Here is a 24,242-nt window from a genome sequence, read left to right on the forward strand (position 1 = left end):
TGTTTGCAGCGGGCGGCTCTCGCGGGGCTGCCGGCGGCCGCCGCCGCGCGCGGCGCCCCGGCCGCCTCCGCCGCCTCCTCGGCGCTCCCTGCCGCACAGCGGGACACGCGTTAGGAGCCGCCGCCGGAGCCGGGAATGCCATGGGAATGGGGGGGCCCCTCCTCGGGACGCGGCGCCCGCCCCAGGCCCCGCCAGGCAGAATAACCCGGGGATGGAGCTGCTGATCCCTGTGGGAATCCCTCCTGCACCCCGTGTGTTGTTGCCTCTCCCCCAAGCTGGATCCCCCCCAAGGATGGGCCGGGAAAGCTGCTAGTGAGGAACAGAGTGGGGAGTAAAGGAGGGGAAAAATGGGAATAAAAAGGGGAATAAAAGGGGGGAAATCTGGGAATAAAATGGGGAGTAAAGGAGGGGAAAAATGGGAATGAAACAGGGGATAAAGGAGGGGGAAATGGGAATGAAATGGGGAATAAAGGAGGGGGGAAATGAGAATAAAATGGGGAATAAAAGGGAGGGAATCTAGGAATAAAATGGGGAATAAAGTAGGGGAAATTCTGGGAATAAAATGAGGAATAAAGGAAGGGAAAAATGGGAATAGGGAGTAAAGGAGGGGGCAAAATGGGAACAAAATGGGAAATAAAGCAGGGGAAAAAAACGGGAATAAGACGGATGTAAGATGGGCTGTAAGGACCATCCGGCTGGTCCCATCCCATTGGGAAATGCTCCCAGATCGCGCAGCATCCACGCGGCGCAGGGTGGAACGGGGGGAACTTCCCTCTTTCTATTCCAAACAGTGACAAATTCCTCCTTTTGGAGGAGCGGCGGGAATAATAATGAGTGGGAACTCGGGAAGTCGGCGGGAGAAAACAGCAGGGCGGCAGCGAGCCAGGGAGGTGACACGAGGGAAACGCAGCCGCCACCGGGGCGCCGGCGGGGAAAAGGGAGCAGAAAGGGAGGCAGGAGGATGCAAGGGAGTCATCCCGCTTCCCACGCGGAGCCGGGAATGGCGGGGAAGGGACGTGGAGCCGCTCACCCAGGTAGCCCTGGCTCTTCTTCTGCAGCGCCGTGACCGGACAGTCCTTGTGCGCCAGCAGCAGCTGCTTGAGCTGGGCCACCTCGTTCCTCAGGAGCGTCACCTCGTTCTGCGGGGACACATGGGCGACACGGACATGCGTGGGACACGTGGTGGACACGGGACATGTGTCAGACACGGGACACGGGGGGGACACGGGACATGGGGGGGACATAGGACACGCGTGGGACATGGGACATGCAGGGGACACGGTCATGCAGGGGATAAGGGACACACATGGGACACGCGTGGGACACGGTGCCACCGGCTGCCCCACAGCCTCAGTCCGGGTGTTGCCGGCCCGGGAACACCTAAACCCCCAGTCTGGCGGTTGCTCCGTCACCCTCCCTGCCGTCTCCCGCCCGACCGGCTCTTTATTCCCTCTCCTTTTCATTACTCGGAGGGAAAACCGGCCGAGTCGCTCCATTTCTGCCCGAGTCTCCAAGGCTTTCCCGGTTGCTGGCTGCCGCGGAGCCTACGGAATGCTAAAGGGCTCAGGAGTTTGGAGAGGGAGCAGGAAGGTGGTCGATTGTATTGTGAAACTGCCCCTGGAAACAATTCCTATAATTATCTTGGGAAGAGATTAAACCCACCCTGGTGAGGGCTAGGGAGTGAATCCCAGCGTGGGAGCCCCAGCAGGGAAAAGGCCGGAGCGGACACGAGGCTCGGCCATGGACGGTGCCTGTGGACATGTGTCCATGGATGGGGCTCCTGGGAATCAGGAAGCTCCGGCTCTCCGCAGGAATCCGCATGGCTGCAGGGCCGCGAGGTGGGAATGGGCCTGGGGCTCCTCCCGAGGCCAGAGCTGCTTCCTGGGATTTCCAGGCTCCGTAGGCTGCAGAGCTACCTTGGTGGGGCAAGCAGCTCTTCCCCAAATGAAAGCTCTTCCCCAACTGGAAGCACTTCCCAAATGGAAGCTCTTCACAAATGGAAGCTCTTCCCCAACTGGAAGCACTTCCCAAATGGAAGCTCTTCACAAATGGAAGCTCTTCCCCAACTGGAAGCACTTCCCAAATGGAAGCTCTTCACAAATGGAAGCTCTTCCCCAACTGGAAGCACTTCCCAAATGGAAGCTCTTCCCAAATGGAGGCTCTTCCCCAAATAGAAGCTCTTCCCAAATGGAAGCTCTTCTCCAAATGATAGCTCTTCCCCAAATGGAAGCACTTCCCAAATAGAAGCTCTTCCCCAAATGGAAGCACTTCCCAAGTGGAAGCATTTCCCAAATGGAAGCTCTTCCCCAACTGGAAGCTCTTCCCCAAGTGGAAGCTTCCCCAACTGGAAGTGCTTCCCCAACTGGAAGCTCTTCCCCAACTGGCAGCGCTTCCCTGGGCTCAGGCTCCTCCTGGGCAATGGCATGTGAAGCAGGGAGCGGAGCAGGGATGCGCGGGCCGGAATCCCGCTCCGGATCCGGCGGCGCGCAGCGGCACTCACGCTCAGCTGGATGTTCTGCGTCGTCAGCTCCTCGGCCTTCTTCTCCAGCGAGGACACCCAGAGCTTGCGCTTCTGGCGGCAGCGCGAGGCGGCCGCGCGGTTCCGCTCCAGGAAGCGCTGCCGCCGCTCGTCCGGGTCCTCGTCGGCCGCGCGCCGCCGGCGCCCGCCCGTCGGCTGCGCCGGGGACACCTGCGGGAAGGGGCGCGGAGCGGGCGGGATGGCAGGCGACACGGGCGGCGTGCCGCAGGGATATGATCCCCGCGGAAGGCGAATCGCAGGCGGCCATCCGCACGGGAAGCCGGCACTTGGGCTGGCGGGAGCCGGGCGAGCCGGCTGCACAACGGGGGAGTGTTTCACCCGGAAAATGAGGGGGAAAACGCCCGTTTCCCAACGCCGGAGCGCGGCAGGCAAGGCAGCTGTGCTGCCGGGGCGGCGCGGGGAGGAAAACTGACAAATTGCACTGAAAAAACAGGGTTTTTTTTGCACATTGTGCCAAGGTGCCCGTGTCCCGCGGGACCCACCTGCGGCTGCGCCGGCGACGGCGCGTCCGGCTGCTGGCCCAGGCCCGGGCTGCGCTCCGGGCGCGCGGGCGCCGCTGTGCCGCCGTTCAGCGAGGAGGACGTCAGCGTGGCCTTCAGCCTCTGCCGGCACGGGGGGCGTCAGCGCCGTGGCGCTTCCCAGGCTTTGCCGGAGCCGAGCGGGCGCCGGGAATGCCGGCTCCGGCTCTGCCCACACGGCCGCCCTCCGTCCCCGCGTGGCCAATTCCCCACTCACCATCTTGGCCTCCGAGGGCGCCGGGAGCCCCGAGGGCGAAATGGAGCCGCTGCTGTTGATGGGCGGCCCGGGAATGCCGGGAATGTTGGGCACCATGGACACGGGCCGAGCCAGCTAGCGGGGAGAAAGAGCACGCGGGCTGGGGGAGCCGCAGGGCCCTTCCGCTCCGGAATAACCCCTTCCCGAGCCAGTTTTCCCAGCCTCCATGTGCCCAGCAAGCTGGAGTGCTTCCGTGGGAGCGTGTCGTTCCAAATGGAAGCACTTGGAAGCATGGAGCGAGGCGGGAGCCGTCTGTGCGGGCACAGCTTGGTGCCCTTTGCGGAGGGAGCTGCTACTGCCACCCTGCCAGGGCAGGCTCCGCTCCTCCTGCTCGTGCAGCCTCCCCACGCACAGTGGGATGACCGGATTATTGGGAATTTTCCCAAGCAGGAAGCGGGATGGTGTGTGCGGCAGGGGGGTGGCAGCGCTGCCCGTTCGTCCCTTACCGATATCACAGAGGGCATCTGCACGGCCGGGCCGGGCAGCACGGGCACGGCCTGCCCGTTCGCCAGCTGCACCACGAGCGGCAGGGATCCTGTGGGAGAGCTGGACACAAATCCGTCGGATCAGGGCGGCTTCGTGCTCCCCGCCAGCGCCCCGGGCCGTTTTCCGTGTGTGCTGGGAGCACGATGCCCACCCGGCCACTGGAAAAGCTCCCCTGGCTGCTGCTTGGGACACACACAGGGAACATGCGGGATGTGGAAGCGGCTTCCCAGCCCGCGCGGAGCATTCCGGGAGCTCCCGGGAAGGCTTTGCGGGAAGGGAGCTTTGCATGCACAAGGGTTTCTAACTCTCCCTAAAAACCTAAACACGGAGCTAGAGCTGGCAGGATGCAACGGCTCGGGAAGAGCGGAGCAGCCGAAACGGGAAAAGGAAAGCATTCCCGGCAGGAAGCGCTGCTCGGCTGCGCTCCCGCAGCGCAGCGGGAGGCCGGATGGAGGCAGAGAAGAGCTGGGAGAAGAGCGGAGCTGCCGGGAAGCCGCCTCCGGGGGAGCTTGGAGCCAAAGCTGCCTTTGTGGTGAGCCAGGGAAAGGCAGGGATACGGCTCTGCGCTCCCCGTGCCTCCGCGCACGGAGACGGGATGCAGGGAGCGCCGGCTGGAGCGGGAAAGACACTGCCGGCTGCTTTTCTCCCTTCTCTGGGTTCCCCAAAGGAATGCGAGTGCCCTCTGGAAGTGCCGGCACAGGCGCTTAACCCCTTAGTGCCTCCGGATGGGATGGAAAACTTCCCGTCACAGAGGGGGGATGGACGGGGCCGGGGGACAAAAAGACTTAGGCCAGAAAATATGACCTGAGAGTGCCCAAACGGACACAATACAAACTCGGTATTCCGAGTGTGGCTCCTGAGGGCTCCAAGGCGGCTCCCGCGGCTCCCAGGCTCCTTCATGTGGGATGGAGCCTCCGAGCGGAGCACTGGAGGCTGCAGGGCGGCCCGTTAAGGGCAAAACGGGGCAAAACGGGGCAAAGGAGCAGGTCTGTGCAGCAAGCGGCTCCCGAGGTGCAGGCCGAGTGCTCCCAGAGCTGGAAAACGTCGCTTCGGCGTGGGAACAGTGGGAACAGTGGGAATAGCGGGAATAGCGGGAGCAGCGGGAGCGGCGTCGCGGGGCCCGGCGGCGCTTACCCGAGCTGGCGGCTGGCCGGGGGCGCCTGGGTGATGACGGAGGTGGGCGAGGGCAGCGCCGGCGGCGGCAGCGCCTCGTAGCCCAGGGCCAGCGGCAGCGAGCCCGGCCGCACGATGGCCGCGGTGGGCGTGGGCACGATGACCGGCTTGGAGGCCACCTCCTAGGGACACGCAGGGGGACACGCGCCGTCACTTACCCGCCGCCGGGCTCTTCCCCAGGGGTTCGGAGCAAATTTGAGGGAAGAAAAAGGTAAATTGAAGGTGAAATTCAAACGGAGAGCTGGGTGGAGAGGCTGCCGCCCAAGCGCCACCGATTTATGTCCCCTGGACCCACCTTGTCCTTGCTCCGGGGCGACGGCGGGCTCGATGCGGGGCTCTCCGGAGGCGACGAGTCCACCTCGACCGGCTCTTCCTCCTTAATTTTGATGTCCGGGGTGGAAGGCAGCGACATGTCCAGGGCTGCGGCGCTCTGCGGGGCACAGAAAGCACCGGCGCGGCTGGCGGCGCCGCTCGGCTCACAGGCTTCCCCGAGGGATCATCCCGCTCGCTTTATCGGGATAAATCCCGATTTATCGGGACTCGAGCAGCGCGATGGCCGCGGCGACACCGAGACCCTCGTGGGGACGGTCCCACATGCGGCACCACTTTGGGGCTCCTCAGGAACATGGAATTCTTTCCACCGTTTTGTGTTTTTTTTTGGTATTTTCTTACTGTGGAAAAGGGCCCTGTGAAGGAGAGCGGGTCGCAAAGCCCATGGGCTGCAGAGCGTTCCATGAACAACCCCAAATCCTTGAAACCCCCGAGGCGACAGGAGGGCCAGCAAACAGCTCCGAGCGCCCCAAAAACGCAATCCCAAGTGCTGCCTTTTGCCAAGGGATGGAAATTCCTCCCTAGGGTTGGACCTGCCGCCCTGGGCTGCAGACCAGGAGGGATCTGTGGGCGTGGGATGGTGGGGGGCAGCCCTTACCTGCCCTGTTCCGCAGAGCGGCCGCGTCGGGAATGGCCGAGGAGAAGGGATTAATGTTTGGGAAAGGCGCCGCAAGGCTCTCCAGGGAAGCCCCGGCCTCTGCTTTTCATTAAGAGGCTGCTGCTGGGACCACCCTGGGCAGCGGAGGGGAAAAGGGATGGGAAATATGGGGACTTTTCTCCCCAGTTCTGGGGGAGAGGAGGGAGCTTTCCAGGAGCCCAACGCAGGGAGGGAGCCTTCCTAGGAAACTGCTTCCCAGAGCCTGTTATTTGGGAGAAGTGGGTGAAAGCGGCAGGTTTTTCACTCTGAAATCCCGATGCCTCCGTCCCTGGGCCTGTCTGGGGAAGATTTACACGGCACTGCTGCTGCTCCCGAGCGGCGCCGCGGGCTGCGAGCGCGCGCGGGGACACAGATCCGTTTAGGAAACGTGTGTGTCCATGGGATGTGCGGGACGTGGGGGAACAAGGGTCTTAATTAGCGGCTCTCTGACGAGCTCCCGCGTCCCTCAGCCCCGAAGCGGATCTTGGGTGGGGAAGCGGCCCCGTTTGCAGACCCCTCTTGATCCGCAGCGGCTTTAGGGGCACCGAGGGGCTGCATCTTCCACCCTCTCCTGCATCTCCTCCCCATGAAGACGTTTGGGATGCATTTGACGCAGAAAGCTCCGGAACGGGAATGGGGAGCCCCCAAAGCCGGTGCTACGCCGGGCCCGGCTGCGGTGCCCGTTTACGGCGGCGTCTCGCGCGGCCTTCGGCGCTTGCCTTCCTCTCGTCCTCCTCGGCAGCCCTCTTGAAGTCGTGCTCGAAGGAGCCGGCCAGCTCGTGGAAGAGCCCGACCTCCTCGCAGTTCTTCAGGAAGCGCGTTGGCGTCGGCGTCTGGTCTGCGGGGAGGACGGGAAAAGGGGCTGGAAAAGGCAGCGCAGCCACCGCGATCCCATCCCGGGGCTCCTGCCCCATCCCGGGGACGCGTTGGGGCCCCATCCCTATGGCCACAACCCGGCCCCGCTGCATCCTGCGCCCAACTGTTCATCCCGCAGTGCCGCTCATGCCCGGCAGCGAAGGCTGCGCCCCATCCATGGGCAAAGGGCAGCTCCGGACCCCAAACACCACCCAAGACCGCTGCGCATGAGCCTCGGGAATGAGGAGGAACCTCCAGGAGGAACCTCGGGAACAAGAGGGGACCCCAGGAATGAGCAGGAGCCTCGGGAGCGAGCAGGAACACCAACAACAACCACCAGGCTCGCTGAGCACCGGCACAGCCGTCCCCCTGCAACAGCCGTGGCGGAGGGTGGTGCGGGGACGCGGTGCCCCCGCCGGACAGGCGGACGCGCGCGGTGCTGCGGGGGGTGTGCGGCTGTAGCCGCCATCCGGATCCAGCAACCGCCGGCCCAAAAGCTCGGGAAAACCGACCGCACCAGAGCCTCCCGGCCCGTAAATCTCCCGGCTTTCATAAAAAGGGCGAGAGCTGCAAAAGGGAGGGGGAGAAAAGCCACAAAAACCCAATCCTACCATAAAAAAAGGGGGAAAAAAATAAAAACAGGAGAAAAATGGCGACTCGGAAGCCTCTGGCTTTCCGTTCGTCCTGATTAAATGCAGATCACGGGAGGGTTTTATGGGAGGCTCTGCGGCGCAGCTGGTGCCCGGCATCAATCTTGCGGCGGTGCCGCATTCCGGGCGGGCTGGCGCGCGGCGCCGCGTACCTGCCATGATGACCGAGTCGGTGCGCGCCGGCCCCAGCTTCAATGTCATCTCGTGCTTGTGCTTATGAACCGCCAGGTGGTCCTCGTTGGTGAAGCGCTGCAAGCCAACAACGGGCGAAGGAGAAGCAAGGAGAAAAGGGCGTTTGGTTGGAGATCCTGTGGACGGGCTTGCGGGGAAACGGGGGGCAAAGGGGGCACTTGAAGCAATGGGGGGCATTGGTTGGGAATGGGCAGGTTTGGAAGCGCTGCTGAAACACGGAGCTGCTTTGGGGGTGGGCCGAGGGGCTGATTTTGCTGCTCTTGCGGCTTTTTGGACGGAACTGCCACTGTTCGGGATGATCTGCAGTCCCCAGGGAAAAATACCCGGGGTTTTGGCCCAGAGAAATGCCCAGATTCAGCCCGCGGCTGCACAAAGCACGGGGCAAAACCCCCAAACGGGGCAAAAACAGGAGAGAAAAGCGCCCCAGGCAACCCCAAATCCCAAAGAGGGGAAAGGAGCAGGAGCGACTGCCCCGGATGCTCCGGCCCCGCTTCACACGGAGCAAAGGGATGAGCAGGATCCAGGGCAGGAAGCAGCGGGAGAAGGGGCCGCTGCGGCTGCCGCAGTAACGGGTGTTTTTGCTGCGTGGCCGGTGGGATTTTCGCTGTTTTCCCGTTTTCCCGGCTCCATCGGGACACGATCTGGGTTGCGGCGCACGTTCCCCCGCGCCGGGCGCCCGGGTGTAAATCATGTCATTTCGCCCGGGGAAGAAAGTCACGGCGGGCAGAAAAAGAAGGGGGGGGAAATAAAGGCGGGGAGTTAAAGCCGCCGCAGCCGCTTTTCATGTTTAATCTCCTTCCCTGGGCATCTCGCAGCTCCGAGCGCCGGGAAAGCGGGAAGGTTTTCCCGACCTCTTAAATAAAATAAATAATATTCCTGTTGCTGTTAAATAAAATAAACACGGGAAGGGGCCCGGAGCGGCTCCGAGCGGCGCCGAGGGCAAATCCCAGCAGTCGGGGGGTTAATTCGTGCACAAACCGCCCAGCAGGAGCCGAGGCGACACCGGGAACGCTGTGCTGGGAGTGCACGGAGTGCCAGCCGGGGCCATTCCCGGCGGGAAGCAGGCGGCCCGGCCGCCCAGAGCATTCCCAAGATGTGTTGCTCCGGAAGGAGGCAGGAATAGTGGCGCTAAATTGCCTTTTTCCGCTTTTTTTGTGCCCGTGCGGGGCGATGGGCCCTGGGTGCCATGGCTGGAGCTAGGGAGAAGCAGCCGGGATACTCCCGCTTCCCGGCCCCGCTCCGGAGGCCGTGACCGGAGGGGTTTAGGAGCCCCGTAAGCAGGAAAACTGGTGATTCCGAGCACACCGCACACACAGCTCCGCAGGGAATGAGCCAAATACCCGTGGCGCTTCCCAAGGGCGGGCGCAAAGCAGAGGTGTTCCTGCCCTCTGGAAAGCCCCCCTGCTCCATTTGGGATTCAAGCTGTGAAACCTTCCCCAAACGGCCTTTTTTTCCTGTGAAATCTCCCCCAAAAGACCTTTTCTCCCGTGAATCCTCCCCCAAGCGACCTTTTTTCCCGTGAAATCTCCCCAAAAAGACTCTTTTTCCTGCGAATCCTTCCCCAAACGACCCTTTTTGCATATACACACGCCTACAGAGATTCTTTACATATATACACACATACACAATCTATACGTGCCTGCAAAGGGCACGGAGCCGAGCTCTTCCCGTGCTGGAGCCGGCCGGGATCGGCCGCGCGGTGCCTGCAATGCCGGCAGCGTTTACTTCCCCACGGTGGAGCACATATAGATTTGCATACATACATATATGCGTACGCGTATATATGCACATACATACATAGAGACGGGCTCTTTGTGAGCCCTGCGGCACAAAGGGGAGGTTACAGCCCAGCCGCGCTGAAGGGAGGCGAGTGGGGAAGCAAATTACGGGGCAAAAGAGGCCAATTACGGTGCAAAAAGGGGGTAGGTACGGTGCAAAAAAAGGACCAATTACGGCACAAAAAGGGGCCAGGTTTGGGTGCAAAAGAGGGCAAGAATTAGGGTGCAAAAGGGGGAATGAGGGTGGAAAAAGGACTTGAGGTAGGGTGCTAAAAGGGCCAACTTGGGGTGCAAAAGGTGCCGTGTTAGGGTGCAAAGGGGGACAAATGAGGATGCAAAAGGAGGCAGATTAGGGTGCAAAGGGAGTCGATTTAGGGTGCAAAAGGAGGCAGATTAGGGTGCAATACGCTGCACCCACACAGGGGCCACCAGCCTCTTCATTCCCATTCCCGTGCTCGGAAAACACCGAGGAAAACGCGGCTCCGAGAGGTTCGGTGCTGATCCTCTCCACGGACACCCCCTTGGGATCTGGACCCTGGGGATCTGCCGAGCCCTGGGGACTGCCAAAATCTTGGGATCTGCCAAACTCTGGGAATTGCCAAATCCTTGGGATCTGCTGAGCCCTTGGGATTGCCGAGCCCTTGGGAATGCCGTGATTGTCATCACAAATGAGACGCATCCTTCTTCCTGGCACTTTCGTGCCACCGTTCTGGGATACAGATGCCCTGAGCAGCAGCCCTGCTCCATAGGGAATGGGATTTCACGCCTGTTGTTGGAGGCAGCGACGCGGCAGCGAGAGAGAGAAAACGGAGCCAGGAATGAGGCCATTTGCTGGATTTTGCCTCTTGGAAAAGCCACCCGTTCCCAGGCACACGGATGGGCCCATGGAAAAAGCCTGTGGAAGCTTTTGCCCTGGGAAGACAGGCTGGGTTTAGAGGGACAAGCCGCTCCTTGCGCTCGCTTCCCAAGGTGGGAATTGCAGCGAGGAGGCGCATCCGGCTGCGTGCGCCGGTGCGGGGCCTGGCATTAGCAAAATCCACGGCAAAATTCGTGGCAAAATCCCTGGCTGCAGCTCCCGGCGCTGCGCTCGCCTCTAATCCCCTCTTAGCCGCCAGCAGAGCCTTTTACCGGCACTTCCCACCTCCATAAGAACGAAGGGGATAATCCTAAGTGCGAGGAAAATCCCGGCGGAGAGCGGCATCGCGCAAGCTGCTTTTCCCAAGCGCTTCCCAAGCGGGGTTCAACCTGCAGCCCTTTTTCCCCGAAATTTCCAGCAATTTTCCCCCACCGAGGTGCTGACGGGATAACACGGAGCGAGTGCCGGATGCTAAAACTCCCCGGGTGCTTACGGGGCTCGGAGCAGACGCTGCTCGCTCCCAAAGGCGCCCAGCGGGTAAAAATAACCCCGTTTTCCGCCCGGAATGCGGGTGGGAAAAGGCCCCGGGAACAAAAGCTCGGCCGCGTCGCCTGCAGGGCCCTTTACAGCCCGGGTAATTTACGGCTGCCGCGGGGGCCTCATTGTTTCCAGGCTGCCTTTTGGGGGGAATTTCAGGACTTTAGTGTTTTTATTGTTTTAAGCCGAAAAAACAAATGCTGGGAGCCAAAGAGCCGGCAGGAGCGCGCGGGGAAGCGGCGGCTGCCTTCGGCAAACGCTCCGAATTCCCAAATCCAAGATTAAAACTCAAAATTAACCCAAAAAATGAACTCAGAAATTAACGGTGTGCCTGGGAAAGGGCCCGTGATCCTTGCGGCTTCGTTATTCCCTTTTTTCCGGCCGCTCTTTCCGCGGCTGCCGCAGAGGGCGGAGCGGCCGGAGCGCCGGGAAGCTCCCGGAGCTCCCCCTGCTCCTACCCCAGCGCGCGGAGTCGGCAGCCCTTCCTCATCCTCCTCCTCCTCCTGCTCCGGCACCGAAACCTCTACAGGGGCCGTGAGCTTGCTAGGAACGACAGGAAACAGGGAAATCAGCCCACAAATTAATATTTTACCAATAAAACCCGTTTTTGTAGTGTTTGCCCCAAGCAGCAGCCTCATCTCCGGCTTGGCCGGTGGCGTTCCCGGCTCCCTGCTTTTTCCAGTGCTTGGTTTCCTTGCTCACAGGTCGCCTGTTTTTTTCTGCAGGAAAAACGCCGCGAACCGGAGCCCCTGTTTTAATTAATCAGTTAATTGGCAGCGCGGCCGCGGTGCTTCCGCAACGAGGCCTTCCCAGAGCCGCGGCTTCCAAAGGCGGCCCAGAGGCTCCAAATAAAATAAAGCGCAAAAATCAGGCGGGTTTAAAAAAGGAAATAAAGGAAAAAGGGAAAATAAAGAAAATAAAGGAAAATAATAACAATAAAGGAAACCTCCCATTTCTTTTCCTTTCTCCCTCCTGCAGCCGCCGCTCCGGCGTCGCGCGCCCGGGACCAGCTGCTCCGTATCGGAGCGGTCGTTCGGGGCTGTGGTTATTCCCATAAAGCTGCCGAGGGCACGGGAATAACGGGAGGCAAGAGCCGGCGGGAGCCGAGCAATTCCTAATTCTTAAGTGATTCCTAAGGAGCTGGAGGGGCCGCAGCGTCGGGAGCCGCTTCCCAACCCGGCTCCGTTTGCGTTTTCCTTGCAGAATCCGGCCAGCGCTTTGGCAGCCGGGCACTAATTTGGGAGAGGGGAATTTGGGAGAGGGGAATTTGGGAGAGGGGAATTTGGAGATGGGAATTCGGGCAGGGCTGGTGCGGGTGCAGCCGCCAGGCGAGCGGCTCCGCGCGCCGCAAACGGGAAGCGGCAGCCGGAGCGCCCGGCTTCCAGCGCCACCACTAAATAACATTTAAATCTTAATTATATTTTAAAACAGCCATTCTTTTTTTTTTTTAAAAAAAAAAAGGGGAAAAAAAAAAAAAGGAGGAGGAAGCGCCATTACGGCGCTTTTGTAGTTAAAGGTCTGTCAACATTTCCATTCGAAAGCTTCATTTCTAGGGGGTTTATAATTTGGCCATAAAAATTCATTCCAGGCTGAGCGCGGCATGGAGGGGCTCCGCCTCGGAGCGAGGTTTTTTATTACCCAATTTGCTTTAAACGGCTCTGGCCGGTTTTAAGTTATAGGCGCGTAAAGAGGGAACGTTTGCAGGTTGCAGATGCCTTTGCAGCCGCCTGCTCCATCCAAACGAGCTTCTCCCCTCGGCGCTGCCCAAAACGCCTCGGGCGCCGCGAGCGCCGGCGCTAATTAACGCAATTAACCCGCAGGTTCCCATGTTAATGACCTGGAGCCGGCACCTGTCATCCCGCGCTCGCAGGTTGCTCAGCCCTAAAGCCTCCAAATAAATAATTGATGCTGCAAAAGCTGCAAGCGCCAAAGAGGGGGAACGGCGGCCGCGGCACGGAGCCGCGGCCGTTTCCGTGGATTTAGAGCAGGGATACGGGGGAAAGGGAGGAAGGAGCGAGCGGGGTTTGTGGCTGGGCTCTGGGAAGCGCTTGGGATGGAGCCGAGCGCGGCCCGTGGCGGCCCCGGGCGGGAGCCGATCCCGCCCGCTCGTTAAATCCCCCCTGGAATTTCTCATTTTAGCACTCGGCCGGCGGGGGGCAGACGGCGGCCCCCCTGGCTCCATGCGGATGCATCCGGGCTTCCCGCTCTGCCGCAGCCGTCGCGAGCTGCAGCCGCCGGCCCGGCACCTCCTCATCCCCTGGCCCGTTAATCCCGCAGGAAAAACCCTCCGGCCGCCGCCGGGCAGCCGCTTCCCTTGGGATCCCCTTCCCAGCCTCAAGGGGCTGCCGGCAGCTCCACAGCAGGGAATATTTGGGGACTGCAGCAGGACGGAAGGAGGGAAGGGAGCCGCCGCTCCGGTGACGATGCCGATCCCTATCCGTATGGATCGTACGCGCGGCCAAACGCGCCTGGCAGCCGCGGGGCCGTTTCCTGGCCGTACGTTACGGAGCCACAGGGATTTGGGGCAATCGCCTACGTGTGAGGCTGCCGAAACGCCCCGCGCGGCCACCACCAACAGCCGCACGGCCCTACAACCCCACGGAGGTGACACAGGCGGCCGCGCGGCGGTACCGGGAGCGCCATCCCTCCTCCTTCCCCTTTCCCGCATTTCCTTCTTTCTCCATTAAGGAAAAGAGGGGGGAAATGCCGTAAGGGACAACGGGAGAGGGTTGACGTCAGGCACGGGGAGAAGGAGCCGGCCCAGGGCTCCAACACGGAGCGCGGGGAGCCAAAGATTCCTCCTTCTAGTCCGAAAGGAGGAAACGCACAGGGATAGGGGGGTGCAGCCACTCCAACTGCTGCATCCCAAGGAAGCACCTGAGGATGCTCAGGATGCTCCCGTGTTGGATCTGACCATCCCTTGGGCTCGAAGAGCAGCGTCTGCTTCTCCAGGGGCAAGGGGACGGATGTGGGAAGCGCAGCCAGCGGAGCCTGCGCTCCCTGAGCAGCCTCTCCGGAAGGGACAACCCTGGTGCCGCAACAGGCGGAGGCTCCGGGGCCAACAGGCGGTACAAGGTGACGGGGAAGCTGGACCAGCACTCGGCCCCTCCGGCTTCCCGCTGGGATTTATTTTTCCCTTTGGAAGCTGCTATGCAGCTTTCCCGTGCACGGCACCAGCCGCTCCTGGCCACCAATCCCAGGATCCGGGAGGGATCCATGGCCGTGACGCTGCATCGGGACACGGCCTGGACTGCAGATCAGGCCCTCGTTCCTCCATGGCCAGAGCGACGGACGAGCGGAACGACTTGACCGCGGCGAATCCTGGAAATCCCTCAAATCCCGCTCGGAGCATCGCTCCTCCCGGCGGGAAGAGCCGCTGAAGGGCGTTCGAGGAAAGCGCGTGTGGGGTCGGGCCCGATCGCCATGAATCAGCGCGCGGCGAACCGCCCCGATTCCGGCGTTTCCATCCGAACATGAGGAATTGCCGGAATTACCCGGAAGCGGCAGGCTGGAACGGCGAAAGGAGGGAGCAGCCGCCTCGAGATGCCATTTGCGGGAGCTCGCGGGAGATTAAATTTAAATACAGTGTTGTGGGCCTTAATTGCTTGTTTGAATCCGCCGCTCGGCTTGTAGGTGCTCACACCATTAAGCGCCCGGCCGCGGCTCATCCATTTCGGAGGTGACGGGCGCAATTTCACAGGCAGAGAGCTTCAAGATAAAAAGCAGCCTCCCAAAACGGGGCGGAAAAATACAAGGAAAAGCAGAAAAGGGAAGATGGCCCCGAGCAGGGGAATGTGCTGCAGATGAGGCTGAAATCAGAGGCGCCCGGAGGCTATGAAGCTGCTAAGTGTTTCTGAAAGAGGCCCCAGGAGCTCGAGGCTGTAAAAATCCCGGCGTTCCCTGATTCCCGGGGAGGATGCGCCCTGGGGATGCAAAATTAGCTTTAATTTCCATCGAGGGACCCACTGGAGGCGCCGTGTATTAAATACAGTGTGAAACGGCGTGAATGGGGTCGGGGAGGCTCCCTGGGATCGCTTAGGGCTCCCGATGGTCCCTGCCGCAGGAATTTGGCACCTCGCGGGGTGTTTTGGCAAGCGAGCGCGGGGATCACTTACTAGCTGCTTAAGAGCCGCAATTCCATGTCCGGAAGAGCCTTCCTGACATTCCGAGGTGCAAACATCTCGGCACAGGCGGCCCTAAAGCTCCCAGGAGGCAGAATTGGGGCTTCCACAAGAGCAGAGCCCTGTCCGGAGCGCGCTGGGAGCGGGAGCAGAGCCCGGGATGCAGCGCTCCGCTTTGGGAAGGCACTAATTCCATTAGGAAACGAGGCAGAGAGAGGGAATAAAAGGTGATGCAAAGGTGCTTTTCCGGGCAGGAAGCCCATGGGAAAAGGTGGATGGGAGGCTGCAGCCGGCGAAGGCTGCGGAGGGAAAATCCGCAGCTTTTGTGGGAGGCCCGAAATAGCCCCGGCCCTTTGGGGGGTCACATAACAACCCGTCAAGTGTCGCATTCCCAGCTGCTTTAGGGACCGGGCTCATCCCAATGGAGCACCCGGTGCCGTTAAAGAGCCCGCAGCGACGTTCCCGGGAACACGCCAGCAGGCGGGCAGCACGTTCCTGCGGGAAGCACCGTAGGAACAAGGCGGAATAACAAGGCTGCACAAGCCTGGAGCGCGGGCGCTCGGCACACGGATTGACGCGATCCCGGTGGGCCGATGGCCCCGTGATCCCGTAAAACACCCGCCTTAGCTCCGTGCCCGCGGGATGGAAGAGCCGCTCCGATTCCCGGCGCCACAGAGCACCCGGTATCCGTACCTGCCCGCAGCCGGGCGCGCTGCACACGAACGGCCGGTCGTCTCCCATATTTCATGCAGCTGAGCGACGCTGCGGAGAGAAAAGAGAGAGGAAATTGTTAAATAAGCTAAAACCCCCCATATATATAAATATAGATATATTTAGGATGTGCAGGGCGGCATCAGCCTTTGCAGGGAGGTGATTAATGAACGTGTGGCCGTGGAGGGGCCCTGTGCGCCCCGAGGAGAGCTGGGTTTGAATGAGGCTGGGGTGTTCCCGGGCGAGCTGTTCCCAAGGTGCGGCCGGGGTTGGAAGGGGCTTTGGGAATGTGGTGGCAACAGTCAGCGTCACCGGCCCCGAGCGGCGCGACGGAGGGGAAACCTGGAACAGCATCCATGGGAATTTGGTGGGATGGGGGAACAGCAAAGAAGGGCCAAGCCAAAAACCTGGAAAGACATCCATGGGAATTTGGCGGGATGGGGGAACACGGAGGAAGGGCCCAGCCTCTGTCCTTGCTCTTTGCAGAGCCGCCGAGCGCAGACGGTGACAACCTCCGGGAAGAGAAGCACAGGCGGACGAGCAAGGAGCCATCCAATAAATCCACGGCCTCTCCTCCAACAAGTTCTGTCTTCAGTGGGAGACAGCTCAAATTCGTCATTTAATTAATTAAGGGATTATAGGAGTGGTGCTCCGTTTTACAAGGCAATAATGTGGCTCCCTAGCGGGTAAACTCCGAGGCTGGCGGCAGGGGCAGTTTATCACGGATTAGAGCCGGGATGACAAGGCGCGGCGGCCCGTTACGCCGCGAGCAAAGCGCTGCTTATCAATAAAAAATAAGAGTAAATAAAGGCAGGCGCCCAGCTCCGCAAATGTAAGACATAAGGCTCCCCTCTGCACCTCCTGGGAATTCTTTTTCCGTGGGGGATTTTAAGAAGCCGTAATGAAGCAGACGCTCTCTCTGGCAGCGCGTTCCGGGAATGGCTGCTGGCTCCTCTGCGGCGCAAAGAAAGGCCAAAATGGCCCAAAACTCCGGACTCCAGCTGGGTTTTTTTGGGAAAACTCTTCCCGATGGCCTCATCTGCATCCATGGGAGTGCCGGGCACTGGAGCAGCACACGGCCCTGCTGGACTCCGCAGCCACGGCTGCCACCAGCCCACACGGGAACGTCCCGGACACCCGGGATGCTCCAAGGCCTCCGAAAGGAGCCTGGGCCACCCAGGGCTAGAGGCTGCTCTGCAACCCCCCGCAACCTCCAATCCTTATGGATAGGCCATCCCATTGCTGCTCCAGTCGGGAATCCCTTCCGTGATTCCTTGGGAGCTCCACGCCTGGAGCCTGCTGGCATCAGCAGCCAAGCGGCACAACTTAACAGGCGGTGTCAACCCCTTGGCCAAAGTCAACCTAGCGACGGCTGTTGGAGGACCATTAAAACCATCCTGCTCTTTTCCATGGTCATTTAAGCAGCCTGGGAAGACCTCGGCTTCTTGGAAAAGCACCGGGAGGATCCATGCATTCCTTAGGGAAAGCTCGAGCTGTTCCCTCCGGAATACAACCGCGACGTGCAGGCGTGCTCGGATTTACGCTGTGTTTAGCCAGGAGAAATTGCTTCAATAAATCCTGTCCCTAGGAACAGGCAGAAGAGGTAGGGGCTTGGACACCGGGAGCGCATTCCCAACCCTCTTCCCGCAGCCGCCAGACACTGTTTCACTGTTTGGATGATTTTTAGGGTGTTGCTCATCTGGCCTCAGCTCCCAAACGTGTCTCTCCATGTGGCGGGACGAGGTCCCCAGCGAAGCTGCTCCGCTTAGGATGCTTCTTCCCAGAGGCCATCCTGGAATCCTGCCGCCTTTTCCAGACATTTTCATGGCACCCGCTCCGCTCATCCAACTGCTACAGGAACAATACCCCGTGAGGCACCCAGACACTGCAGGTTCTGGCTGTGCCGGGAGCCCAAAGCCCCACGTGAGGCTGGATCCTCGCCGGGAAGCCCTGCACACATTCCCAGAGCAAAAAGCGACCAGGACACAGTTACCACGCAGGAAAACTATGGATTCTCCCCTGTGTGCCATGAGCACCCACCAAGTGAAGATCCCTCAGGGCAGCCCAAGGCCTTTCCCAGGAGGCTTCTGTTAAGCCCGGAATAACATCAAGCCGTTGCTCTGGAGCCAGTTCCTGGCTGGAATTCCCTATTCCCAGACCCATAAAACGTGTCCATAAACCCAGCAGTCCCGGGAATGTTAACATGCTCGTTAACGAGGAACTAAAGCCGCTCTCCTCATCCCTTAAAAGCGCTGGGATGTGTTAGGCGCATCAACACCGGCAATGGGAGACCAGCCTTCCTGGAAGGGAGCTCCCCTGGGCGGCACCTCACGGGATCCATCTGGAAGAATTCCCATCCCGAAGCAGTTTGGGAAAGGATGGAGAGGCACGAAGAGCTGTTCAGAGCCTGCGGTGCCTCCAAATTCCTTGTGTCCGCAGTGCCTCCGGGATCCTGGTGCCCACGGTGCCTCCGGGATCCTGGTGTCCACGGTGCACGTTGGTGTACAGGGCTGGGGAGGCCCAAAAACACCGTGTTTGGCCTCATCCAGCCGCTCTGGGGCTGCAGCATTCCCAGTTAGCTTCATTTTCCGAGGCCACGCTCAGTGGATCGGTTCTGCCGGCCTACAGAGCGGCGAGGTCGCCGCATCCCAATGCCGGGAACATCCCAGGAGATCAGCACCAGGCGGCACCTGCTCCACACGCCAGCCTGGTCAGAGCCCCGTGAGGCTCCGGCAGCACCGGGAAGAGGCTGTAAAAATCCACCACAAACCAGAGGATTCTGGCGCATCCCGAGCACTTCCCTGCGGAAGGATGCGGAATCCGCTCCTGACTGCCGGTGGTTGCAGACGGAGAGGCAAAGAATGCCGGGTTTTTCAGGGAAAGGGAGGCTGTGATGGTCGGTTCTTCCCCGCTATCCAAAAAAGAAGGAAGCGGAAGGCGCTTCCACCTCCCAAGCTTTCAAAAATAGTACGAGGTTTCCCACTAAAATGCGAGGAAGGAAACGTGCTGCTCCGAGACCATTCCAGGAAAGGCGCTTTATTATTCTGCAGCTCTCGGCCTCGAGTTTCCTGCCCATCGGGGGGAATATTCGGCGTGTTGGGTTCCGGATCCGCCAGGATGGGCGACGGATCCGCAGCACCCACCAAGCTCACAGAGGGGCACCCGGGCCTGGATTGCCAGCACCCTGACCCATCCTAAGGAGCAGCCAATTTAACAGCGCAAGTTTTCCATAAAAAGCCACAGGAATGGTCAGGCTTCTTAGATTTACGTGCCCAAGGTGCTGGCGGGCGCTTTCCAAATCCAACCTCATTCCGATGGCGGAACGGCCGCCCCAGCTGAAGGAGGTGCCCGCGGGGACCCAAGACCAGCCCGTTGAGCATCTCCGGGTGCCCAGGTCTCCCTGGATCTCCACCTCTCCAGCGCAGAGGACAATCCATGGAGACGCATCCCAAAAGCTTGGAGTTTTTCTGCAGGGAGGCCACCTCCAAGCTCTGCACAAGCATCAGGCTTTGCCTTTGGAGATGTTCCGAGGGCAGCGGTGCAGACGTTGGCTTTGCACCAAGGGAAAAACACTACTGGAAAGCGGAGAACGGAGGACACCACAAGGACTGGGTGAGGGTGCAGGAAGCGCTGATTTTAGCTAAAATCAGCTAAAATTAGCCAAAATCAGCCCAAATCGGCCGTTTCCCTGGGCGAGAACACGGAGAGAGGTCATCCACGAGTGCCCCTTTGCTCATGTGCTGAGCGGCGCTGCCGGGCAGCAGGAGGGCTCGGTGCAAAGGGACCTGGAAACCCAAAGCCCATTTTCTGGAATTATTTAGACACTTCGGAGCTCGCATCTCACCGAGAGGAAAACAAGAAAATAACGAGGCAAAAACCAACCCTTTAGGCAACGGGCCTCGCGAGCCCAAGTCAAAGCTGAAAATATTTAAATATTTCATCAGCGCTTCCGCACGAGCAGCTCCGAAAGGGAGATCCAAGCCTGGGCTGCGCGGAGCCAAGGGCGGGAGGTACCTACGGCTCGAGCTAATGTGAAGGAATTACAACAACCGGAATAGCGCCGGCGGGAGGGAGGAAAGGCAGGCACGAAGCCGCCGGGCGCGCACGCGCTCGTAAAGGAAAAATATTTAGTCCCTCCTGTTATTATTTACACCACACGTGGGCATTTTTATTTCTTTAGCATTCAAAGGCACGCACGCTTTACGGGGTCATTATTCCACAGGCGAGCGCGGAGCTCAGCGGGGAGTAAGAAATATTCCAGACAGAAGGAATGCCGCGCGAGGCGGCGCTTCATCGTGAGGTGTTTAAGCAGGGTTGCTTCCCGCCGCCGCCACGACTGGTTTAGTGGCGACCGGAGCCCAAATTCCCTATATGTGGTGTCCATAAGTCACAAGGCGAGGCCTGACACTGGCAGAGGGCTCACGCGGATCAGCTGCCCCTATATATGCATTAAAAGCAGCGGTTTCTGACCGTACCCCTGCCAGAAAAAGGCTCCTAATCCAATTAAATTGGGAATAAACTTCCTCAATCCCGTTTGCCGCCAATGAAGTGACATATCCCTGGGGAAGGCGGTGGCAGCCGCCGCTTTCGTGTTTATGGGGAGGTAACGGCGGCGTCTGCAGCGGAGGCCGCTCCAACGCTCCGGCCTCGGATCCCATCTCCCTCCATCCCTCCTGGGGTTTGGAATTGGGAAGAGCCAGGAAAGGCTCCTCCCGCGGCCGCGGGACGCTCCGTGCAGGGCTGCGGGTGCAGAGGGGTTAAACCGGGCGCCGCGCGGCCCGCCAGCCAGGCCCTCCCTTAGAGCCTCTCCAAGGCCGCCTTTTCCTCCGCTTTTCCCACAGGCACGAGGGCCTCCAGCGCCAGGGCTCTGCCAAACAGGCCTGGAGCGGCTCCCGGAGAGCACGCGGGCCCCGCGCGGGAAACCTCCGCACGCGGCTCCCGGTGGCGAAATTCCAGGGTGCGTATTCCCGGAGGGAAAAGGCTCCTTTCCCCCCAGCTCCGCTCCAGGCGGCGGATCCAACGGGAAAGGCGGCTCGCGGGTGGACAAGGGCGGCGCGAGCCGGAGCGGCCTCACGTTTCGGGCCTCTCGAGGGAGGCGCGTGCCAAGAAAACGCTGCTGCGCTCGGCAACGAGCCGGCGGCGCCGCGAGGCTCCGGCAGCGGGAAGCCCACGCTCCGGCGGAGAATTAATCACGGTTTAAACGGCACCCGGTGCGGCCTGGCGCGCGTTCCCATGCGGAACGCTCTATATTAAGACGCTGGCGCCGCGCACTCCCGTCGGCGCCTGGCAGCCAGGTAGGTGAGCAGCGGAAAGGCAAGAGACCCCTCGGAAAAAATGCAGAGTTTAATGGGAAAACAATGGGAAAATCCTCCCAGATGGGGCTTAAGGAGGGGGGAAACAGCTGGGTGGGTGAGCAGCACCCAGGGGCCTCTGCATGAAGCCCCGTGGGTCAATCCCATGGGATGTCCCAAGGGCACCGACTTGCTTCCGGACCATAGGGCCACGGCCAAGCGACACGAGCGTGGCCACGGATCAATCCCATGGGATGCCCACCCTTTGGATCAGGCCAAGGGCCACCTGCTTCCAGACACACCTTGGCCGCAGGGCCGTGGCCAAGTGACACGAGCGCGGCCAGGCCGGCCAGCGGGTGACAAACACAGTGACACCAAGGTCTGTGGATCAAATCCTGTCCACATTCCAGGGGCAGGAGCCCGGAGAGGCGCTTTTGTTTGGTTCTCCATAGGCGGCTTCCTACACACCTCGATATCAAACAGCTCTGCGGCTCCCCGGGGGAGGCCGGGCCTCTTTGTTCGCGTCTCCGCTCGGCCTCCGTTACTCAACATTTGCCCATTGTGTTCGCGGCTCCTTCAAAGCGCAGGGGAGAAAGAGAATTGCTGCAAAACGGGGCGAAAAAACCCACACACCTCGTTACAGGAAGCAACAGGTCGCCAGGGCTGAAGGGCTCTGGCAAAAACACCGCTGTCCTACGGCACCGGAGCCCTCCCAAAACGGGAGCGCTGCAGTTGGGCACTCAACAGCCGCTGGAAGGGTAGCCTGGGGAATCCGGCCTCAAGATGCAGCGCGAGGAGCTTGGAAAAATAGTACTATGGCTCCAAGGAAGGCAGAAGGATAAAGGAAAGCAAGGAGAGGGCTAAGGAGCGGTGCGTGGGATGCGGCGGGATCCCAAATGGGACGCAGCGAGCGGCCACGAACGCGCCGCGAGGGACAACGCCGGCACCGGGGGGCTGCCGGGAGCCGAGAGTTTTGTTAGGTCATTAGAAAGGAATAAAGATGTGGTCGCCACAAAGAGGTGGCCGCAGGGGCCTCCCGAGAGCTCCGGATCCCTTGGAGCGGGGAGGCCTTGGATGGAGACGCCGTGCACTTGGGATAAACCACGTCCCATAGGATAGGCGACAGAAAATAGGGATCCCTTCCCAAGCCCAAGGGTTTGCATTTGGCTTCATAACCGGATGCCTCAAAAAGCAAGTCGCCGGTCACCAGAAGCGACGGCGCTGGTGGGTCCAGCGCGATGGGTCCGTGTTTTCCGTATCCACATGATCCCGGGCGCAGTAGGATTCGCACCACTTCCAAGTAAAGAAAACACTGCCCCACAGACCAAAAAGCAACTTAAAAAGGGCCAATAACAACTTATATGTCTCCAGACAGGCTCAACTTCCAGCGGAGGGGCGGCAAGGCACAAATAGGAAGCTGATTTTTGGCCCAAACCTCTGTGAATTTGGCTGAGAAAAACCAGAGTGCGAAACGCACACAGTGGGAAGGGTGGAAAAATGAGAAACACTGGGAAAACAGCAAAACGCAAGAAGAAGGGATTCAATTTTTAGAAATACCTTTTGCCTGCTCAAAGAGTTAAAGCTCATCTCACTCGCAAAGAGCCTTTCCCTCCCTATAATCCAGGGAGACAACGTCCTGGCCGGCTCGGATCCGAGCAGCACTGCAGGCTCCCGACCATTCAGTACCAGAATATTGGCAAATTGGAAGGCATTGAGGAAAAAATAGTTAAGCAGCTGTGGAGGGATCGATTTACAAGGAACGATTAAAATAACTGGCCGTGGAGCTTGGCTCCGCGGGAAGACGGACGCGATGGTCCAAGTGCCAAAAGGGAGAGGAAGCTGCAATTAGGAATAACCAAAGGAATGACAGGGAAATTAAGGCACTCGTGGCTGTGTTTAAAAGGCTCCTCAAAGCGCCGGAGTCTGTCGGCTTCTAAAATAGCTCCTGGCTTCTCCATTTCCAAGCGGAGCAGAAATAACCGGCACGAGGGAAGGACTCAGCTCCAAACGAAGCCCATCCCGGACACGGATCAGCACCACCCGGAATCCGTGCGGAGCTTCCGCACGGATTCCTGGTCAGCGGCTCCCACCAATTCATTTTGTGTTTGGTTTTAACTGTGCTGAGAAAATGAGACGGACCCCTCGAATTGTCACCAAAGGCGACACCACCTTTGGCTTTAGAAAAAGGCGGAGCAAGGTCGACCCGACACAATTCCCAAATTCCGGAATCTGGCCTTAAATTCATCCCGTGTGAGTTTCTCCTCCGTGTTTAAACAGGGTTAACGTGCCCTGAAACACAACCTAGCCCAGGCCGCTGTTTAACAAGGGCAGCTGTTCAGAAACGCGCCGAATTCCTGTGCCGAAACGACGGCGTTTTGGTGACAACTCCATTTAATTGGTCTGCAGAGGAACGGGTGGTCCCTGCCCCGAGCGCACCAAAACACAGCAGAACAAATTGGGAAAAATCCAGCAAAGCGTTAACGGCGCTTGCGTTCCCCAGAATCCAAGCGGGGAAAAGGAGGGATCGCTTCCCAAAGAAAGGAACCGCCGGGACGTGGGGAAGGGAAGAGGCCGAAGGAGGCGGCGGGAGCGGGAGGTTTTCCCTGGCACAGGCGCCTCTTTTTCCTTCATTAAGGAAAAGCCCCCGGCGGGTCGCCCCGTTCCCGAGTTCCGGATCTTTGGGCATCGGGAGGGGGCTGGGGCCAAGCCCCCCCCAGCCGAGGGGACTGTCCCCCATGCCCCCCCAGGACGTCCCCAAGCTCCTCTACCCCCATGTCTGCACCCCAGGTCACCCCACAACCACCTAGCGCCCCCCCCCAAGCACTATCGAGACCCCCCAAACTCACAACCCCTTGAGCCCCTCGGGCGCCCCCGCGGGCCCCATGGCCCCTCACAGCCGCATCCCGCGGGCCGCCCCCCGCCAAGCGCTACCCCAGCGTCCCCCGGGGGCTCCCGCCCCCTCCGTACCCCCAAAATGCTGCCCCCCCCCCCGTTAAAGCCCCTTCCTGGGGCCCCCTCCCCTTATAGCCCCTCACGGGGCCCTCCCCCCCCAGGCACCGCCCGGGCCCCTCGGTGCCCCCAAAGCCCCGCCCACCCTGAGGGACGTGCCCATAACGCGGCACCTCCACCCACCCCGCGCCGCCATTGGCCGCGCCGCCCGCCACTCAGGCCCGAGCGGCGAGCCGATTGGCCGCAGGGCGCCGTCACTCAGGCGGAGCATGGGGCGGGGCCGGCGCCGCGACCGCCTCACGAAAACTCGGGCAGAGTTTGGGGGGGGGGCTCCGCGCTCGGCCCCCTCCTCCCGCCGCCGCC

The 24,242-nt window shown here is 60.5% G+C and overlaps 1 protein-coding gene across 1 annotated transcript in view; it reads right to left on the minus strand.

Annotated features, from left to right (window-relative positions):
- ATF7 (activating transcription factor 7) overlaps positions 1-15,682 on the minus strand; it is a 17,062-nt gene extending 1,380 nt beyond the window's left edge. The window contains exons 1-10 of the mRNA XM_026046677.1: positions 15,622-15,682; positions 7,597-7,693; positions 6,659-6,777; positions 5,268-5,402; positions 4,934-5,094; positions 3,760-3,859; positions 3,275-3,388; positions 3,022-3,141; positions 2,501-2,689; positions 1,031-1,139 (exon numbers count right to left, since the gene is read on the minus strand). Of these exons, the coding sequence (XP_025902462.1) occupies positions 1,031-1,139; positions 2,501-2,689; positions 3,022-3,141; positions 3,275-3,388; positions 3,760-3,859; positions 4,934-5,094; positions 5,268-5,402; positions 6,659-6,777; positions 7,597-7,693; positions 15,622-15,669 (1,192 nt within the window). The 5' untranslated portion in view covers positions 15,670-15,682. The remainder of the gene's footprint in view (positions 1-1,030; positions 1,140-2,500; positions 2,690-3,021; positions 3,142-3,274; positions 3,389-3,759; positions 3,860-4,933; positions 5,095-5,267; positions 5,403-6,658; positions 6,778-7,596; positions 7,694-15,621) is intronic.
- Positions 15,683-24,242: the final 8,560 nt, after the last annotated feature.

This window comes from Nothoprocta perdicaria, unplaced genomic scaffold (assembly GCF_003342845.1).
Source record: "Nothoprocta perdicaria isolate Ctin4 unplaced genomic scaffold, notPer1 scaffold_452, whole genome shotgun sequence".
NCBI classification, from domain to species: Eukaryota; Metazoa; Chordata; class Aves; order Tinamiformes; family Tinamidae; genus Nothoprocta; species Nothoprocta perdicaria.